General features: G+C 37.2%; 1 protein-coding gene across 5 annotated transcripts in view; it reads right to left on the bottom strand.

Annotated features, from left to right (window-relative positions):
- Positions 1-5,876, bottom strand: part of LOC307010659 (leucine-rich repeat-containing protein 27-like) — a 9,927-nt gene extending 4,051 nt beyond the window's left edge. For 3 of the 5 annotated variants that reach the window (XM_079635539.1, XM_079635541.1, XM_079635543.1), the window contains exons 1-4: positions 5,742-5,876; positions 4,493-4,623; positions 2,211-2,269; positions 636-761 (exon numbers count right to left, since the gene is read on the bottom strand). In XM_079635539.1, coding sequence (XP_079491665.1) covers positions 636-761; positions 2,211-2,269; positions 4,493-4,623; positions 5,742-5,858 — 433 coding nt within the window. In that variant the 5' untranslated portion in view covers positions 5,859-5,876. The remainder of the gene's footprint in view (positions 1-635; positions 762-2,210; positions 2,270-4,492; positions 4,624-5,741) is intronic. The other 2 variants (XM_079635540.1, XM_079635542.1) reach the window with 1 other exon arrangement.
- Between the last annotated feature and the right edge of the window lie 124 nt (positions 5,877-6,000).

Here is a 6,000-nt window from a genome sequence, read left to right as displayed (position 1 = left end):
AGTCTACACTGCACACATGCTTCTCTAACTCAGGACTTCTGTCTCGTTTCCAGTCCAAATATATAAACATTCTTAAATCAAGATGCATTTACTAGATGAGCAAAATGCCATCAGATATTATGTCTTGTTTTCTGGGGAAATAAATAAAATTAAGTGTGTTTTTGCTTAAAACGAGCTAAATTATCTGCCAATAGTGTGAGTAAAACTGTTTCTGTTTGAATTAAGATGATGTTTCTGACCCGATCGGCAGATCATTGACCTTTTCTTTAAGCAACAACTCACTTCATTTTGATGAATTCCCCTGGAAACGAGACATAATATCTTATGGCATTTTACTCATCTAGTAAATGCATCTTGCTTTAAGAATTGTTAGATATTTGGACTGGAAACAAGACAAGAACACTAAGTAAGAAAAGCACAGTGTGTGTGTGTGTGGTTATTGATGGAAGCGCCAGAATCTCAGCGTCTCCAAGGGAACAGAAACTCACACCCGTCAGGCAGAACCAGGGCAAGGAGCTATTTCTGAGGCAGGCCATCCTTTTTATGCAGAGCCACAGATGGCACGCGCACACACACACGCGCGCGCACACACACACGCGCGCACACACACACACACACACACACACACTCTTCACCTTCACCTAGTTGAGCACACCGCAGGTACTGTAGGATGTTCGGCAGGCCGAGGTCCAGAACGTCTCGAGGAGGGAAAGTGAGCGGGCAGTTCCTCAGACTCAGAGCCTTCAGTGACATCAGATTCCCTAGAAGAAGAGAAGAGTCACATCACACACACATCTGCATCACACACACATCTTCATCTTCATCACACACATCTTCATCTTCATCCCACACACACACACACATCATCATGACACACACATCTTCATCACACACACATATCTTGTGTGTGTGAAATCATAATCTACTAGACTTGACTAGAATTGACTAGACTTGACTAAACTAGACTAAACTAGACTAGACTTGAATAGACTTGACTAAACTAGAGACTTGACTTGACTAGACTAGACATGACATGACTTGACTAGACTAGACTAAACTAGACTAGACTTGATACTCTGATTCATTCTGAACTTCATACACTGTTCACTCATTGGCCAGAGGAGAACTGGCCCCCGACTGAGCCTGGGTTCTCCCAAGGTTTTTTTCTCCATTCTGTCCCTGATGGAGTTTTGGTTCCTTGCCGCTGTTGCCTTACCTTCTGGCTTGCTTAGTTGGGGACATTTAATATTCAACAATATTATAGATCTGCCTTAAAGGTGGATGATGATGAAATTGTTTTTTTTTGTATTATTTTCATGTTATCACTGTGAAGCTGCTTTGATACAATCTGTATTGTAAAAAGCGCTATATAAATAAAGATGACTTGACTTGACTTGACTAGACTAGAGACTTGACTAGACTAGACATGACTTGACTAGACTAGACTTGAATAGACTTGACTAAACTAGACTAGACTAAACTAGACTTGACTAGACTAGACTTGAATAGACTTGACTAAACTAGACTTGACTAGACTAGACTTGAATAGACTTGACTAAACTAGACTAGACTAAACTAGACTTGACTTGACTAGATTAGACTTGACTTGAATAGACTAGACTAAACTAAACTAGACTTGACTAGACTTGAATAGACTTGACTAAACTAGACTTGACTAGACTTGAATAGACTTGACTAAACTAGACTAGACTAAACTAGACTTGACTTGACTAGATTAGACTAGACTTGAATAGACTTGACTTGAATAGATTAGACTAGACTTGAATAGATTAGACTAGACTTGAATAGACTTGACTAGACTTGAATAGACTTGACTAAACTAGACTTGACTTGACTAGACTTGAATAGACTTGACTAGACTTGAATAGACTTGACTAAACTAGACTTGACTTGACTAGACTTGAATAGACTTGACTAAACTAGACTAGACTAGACTAGACTAAACTAGACTTGACTTGACTAGATTAGACTAGACTTGAATAGACTTGACTTGACTTGAATAGACTAGACTAAACTAGACTTGACTAGACTAGACTTGAATAGACTTGACTAAACTAGACTAGACTAGACTAGACTAGACTAAACTAGACTTGACTTGACTAGACTAGACTAGACTTGAATAGACTTGACTAAACTAGACTAGACTAGATTAGACTAGACTAGACTTGACTAGACTTGACTTGACGTACCCAGCTCCGGGGGAAGCGCTGTGATCGGGTTTCCCTCCAAGAGGAACGTCTTCAAGCACCTTAAACACAAGAGTTGATCAAACATGCACAAGTATATCATATCTTATGATTATTACCCTAATCTTGATTTAGGAATGTTTAGATATTTGTTCTGGAGAACTAGACAGAGACACTGAGGCGGAAGTGCTTTTTTTCAGCGCAAATGCAGTGATTCTGTGATCTAATATTAAAATTAAAGCTAAAGCTAAAACTAAAGCTGTAAAATTGATCACATTGCACATAAAATCTTCTTCCTCCTCAGTGTTTTTCTGTCTCGTTTTACAGCACTAATATCTAAACATTCATAAATCAATACATTTACTGCAGAAGAACAATGACTGAAGATATTAAATCCTGTTTTATGAAAAATGCATCAAAATGAAGTGAGTTGTACTTAAAATAAGAACAAATATCTGCCAATGGAGTCAGAAAATAAACTTAAAGACAAGATCATATGGAAACACTTTATTAAAAGGCTTTGTTTAATGCAGTATACAGGTATTCATATACAGTATATATTTTAATAAATAATTGTAACCAAAGTTAAAATGCATTATAATATTTACAGATTGCTTGTTGCATCTGAAACTGGTTGTTTGTTGTGTGTTTTAATGCTTTACTTTCTAAAGACATGACATAAGGTATTATAACTGTGGTTATAATTATTCATGAGATCATATAATGCATTATAAGAAGATATAATTAATGCATTAAAAAACTTTTATAATGCATTATATAAAAGGCTTTAAGTAAAGTGATACCGATTTTTTGTCTGACCTCATTGGGAGATCACTTTTCACAAAACGACTAGTAAGTAATTTTCCTTCTCAAATAAATGTATCTTGAAATAAGATTAACTTTATTCTGGAAAATTAGACACAACTACAGAGGAAGATCATGATTTATCTTCACTCCACTCTCTCTTGTTGCCTGATAAATCATTCACATCATCATCATTATATTTTTTGTCTTTTCGTATTTATTTAACCGTTGCATTGCGTCTCGCTCGTGTAGCGCTCAAGTTAAAACAAGTTAAACTTTTAAGAAACGCATCTCTAGACTTAGGCCGTGTGTCCACCAAAGCGAGTTTAGCCAGCTGAAAACGTAGAGCTGTGTGCGCTTGAGCGATGGGCAGCGCAGTTTTTTTTTTTCAGTTGAGACGCTTCGTTGCTATGATACAGAATATCCGCTGGTCGGTGTGGTATTAGTCCCGCCCCTCATCCACTGTGATTGGACGGTTGGGTAAAAAGTGACAGTGATGGTAAAAACGGCGAACGCTCAGCGCTTCAGCGTGAAAAAGACGCTCAGTGCCTCGTTATGCTTATGGCGTTTTAAAAACGCGGCGCTCCCATTGAAAACAATTGAAAAAACACGCCAGCCGCGTTGGTGGGCACACGGCCTCAGCACTTCTTTTAAAGCTGCACTGTGTTTCTGACGTCACACACTACCTTGTAACCAATCAGATCAACGTGTGATCGTCAACCAGTGGATCTCTGAGTGAGTGAGTGAGTGGAGGCGGGGCTCATTTGCATATTCATAGAACCACGCATACTAAATGAGGCAAGGGTGTCGAGTTACATTCAAGATATTTTTTGAGGAGTTTTTTTACAAGGAAAAAAACATTAAAATATGTAATTTTGGTCAAAGATGAGTTTTAAGGGATACAATTATTGACTACAGGGGGACTTTAACAAAATTGAAATAATGAGTCAAATACATCCCCATATTTTAGGTTATAGGTGTTTATATTATATAGCTGTCTCTACTTGTAACCTCTGGAGAATCACACGTTTTAAACAAACCCGGAACAGAAGAGAGTCCGACTGCTGGAGAACAGAGAACGAGACAGAGCTCGCAATAAAACAAGAACCAACATCAGCTTTTTTGCTCCTCAGATTCCAGATTTTCAATAGTTGTATCTCAGCCAAATATTGTCCAATCCTAACAAACCACACATCACTGGACAGATTATTTATTCAGCTTCCAGATGATGTATACATCTCAAGTTAAAAATGTACCAATGTGACTGGTTTTGTGATCCAGGGACACATGTTTTATGAGACACATTCATCCGAAGCACAACCAAAACAATGTTCTTCCGCCAAACGCATGCGGTTTTGTTTTTAACCACTAGAGGGACAGAAAGATACAAACGAGTGTTTTTAACGAGCGCGTGGAAAGTAGCGCAGTGGAACGGAACTATTTAACACGGACTATTCCTTTAAACCGCTAGTTTGACTCACATGTGCTGTCCGACAGCGGCGGGAAGAGCCGAGATCTGATTATTCCTCACGTCCAGCCAGAGCAGAGCCGGGAGACTGCCGAAGAAGCGCTCGGGGAGCCCGCGGATCGCATTACCCTCCAGAGACAGGCTCTACCGCACAGGACATACAACAGCCTCTCATCAAACTGCAATTTATACATTTATAAATTATATAAAACAATTTTTTTTACGTGCATATGATACGCACTAACCCGCTTAGTGGTGTGGGGTAGGTATTACACGCCATAATTTACGTATCATATGCACGTAAAAACAATTTTTTTGCGTATAAATTGCACGATAAATACAATGCGTGCTGTAGATACGCACTTTCATGAGAGAACTGTACCGATCAGACTGAAGGAGTGCATCGATCTCCTGTGGGACATTATTTTTCTGGAATATTATTTATTTTCCAAGAGATCATTTGGAAAAAAGCTTGGCTGTTTCCTTTTCGGTTTTGTACAAAATTCGGGGATTTTGTATCTTGTATCTTGGAAATTGCTGACTTGTATCTTCATAATATTTATGTTAGTAATTATACTTTATCAAAATGTATGGATATTGATGAAAATTGCTCGTTTTGTTCAGATCAGCCAGAAAAAAATCTATATCTCTTTTTTGGGTGTTACCATTCTAACAAATTATGGTTATAATTGTGAAATAACATTCAAAGATATTATTACATATTTTTAATCAAAATATGCTTCTTTCAATTTTATGATAAACCTAACCTTGTGATATTATTTGGTACATTTTAAATTCATATAAGTAAAATAAATAACTCTAACTCTCATCTGAAGGTCTTTATGGATGATTTTAATTTGTATATTGAGACTCTCCAATGTATTAATAACAAAAAATGTAACTTAGAGATACAATCTTATACGCTAAAGAGTTGAAGCTTATTGAAATTTGAAATGATATGCTGTCTTTATTTAAGTACTACTACTACTAATAATAATAATAATAAATTTGATTTAAAGCGCCTTATCAGGACACCCAAGGACACTGTACAAAGCAGATAAAAACATTAAAACAGTAAACAAGTTACTAATACTAATTAATGATTTATTTGTTTACTTTCTTTCAATAGTATTATATGCTGTTGTTTTCCTTTTTCTTTGCTTTCCTTATGTATTGTAAACCTGATTTCTTTTAAGTTACTAAGGTTATCTTTTGGATGTCTTGTTATAGTTGTTAATGTTTTATTAATGTTTAAAGATCACCTGTAGATGCGTCATCAGCAACACAGAGTCTGAGATGCTCTTCAGTCCTCTTCTGCGCATGTGCAGCATCACTGCTCTCTCTGCACAGTCGACGCTCTCGTGATCATAATCGATCATATTCCTGCCGAAAGGTTATGGTGTGTAGGCAGTGGGCCAAGTCTGTTTTTCTCCTTTAGTTTTCGATTTGATAGATCTCCTCCAGGGAACTGGTTAATTTTTTATAACTGGCTTTATAAATGGTTGTTGAGCACATTACTGC

Source organism: Phoxinus phoxinus (genome assembly GCF_949152265.1).
Source record: "Phoxinus phoxinus genome assembly, chromosome: 14".
Lineage (NCBI taxonomy): Eukaryota > Metazoa > Chordata > Actinopteri > Cypriniformes > Leuciscidae > Phoxinus > Phoxinus phoxinus.
Note: the sequence above shows the minus strand (reverse complement) of the source record. Positions and strands in the feature narration are given on the sequence as shown.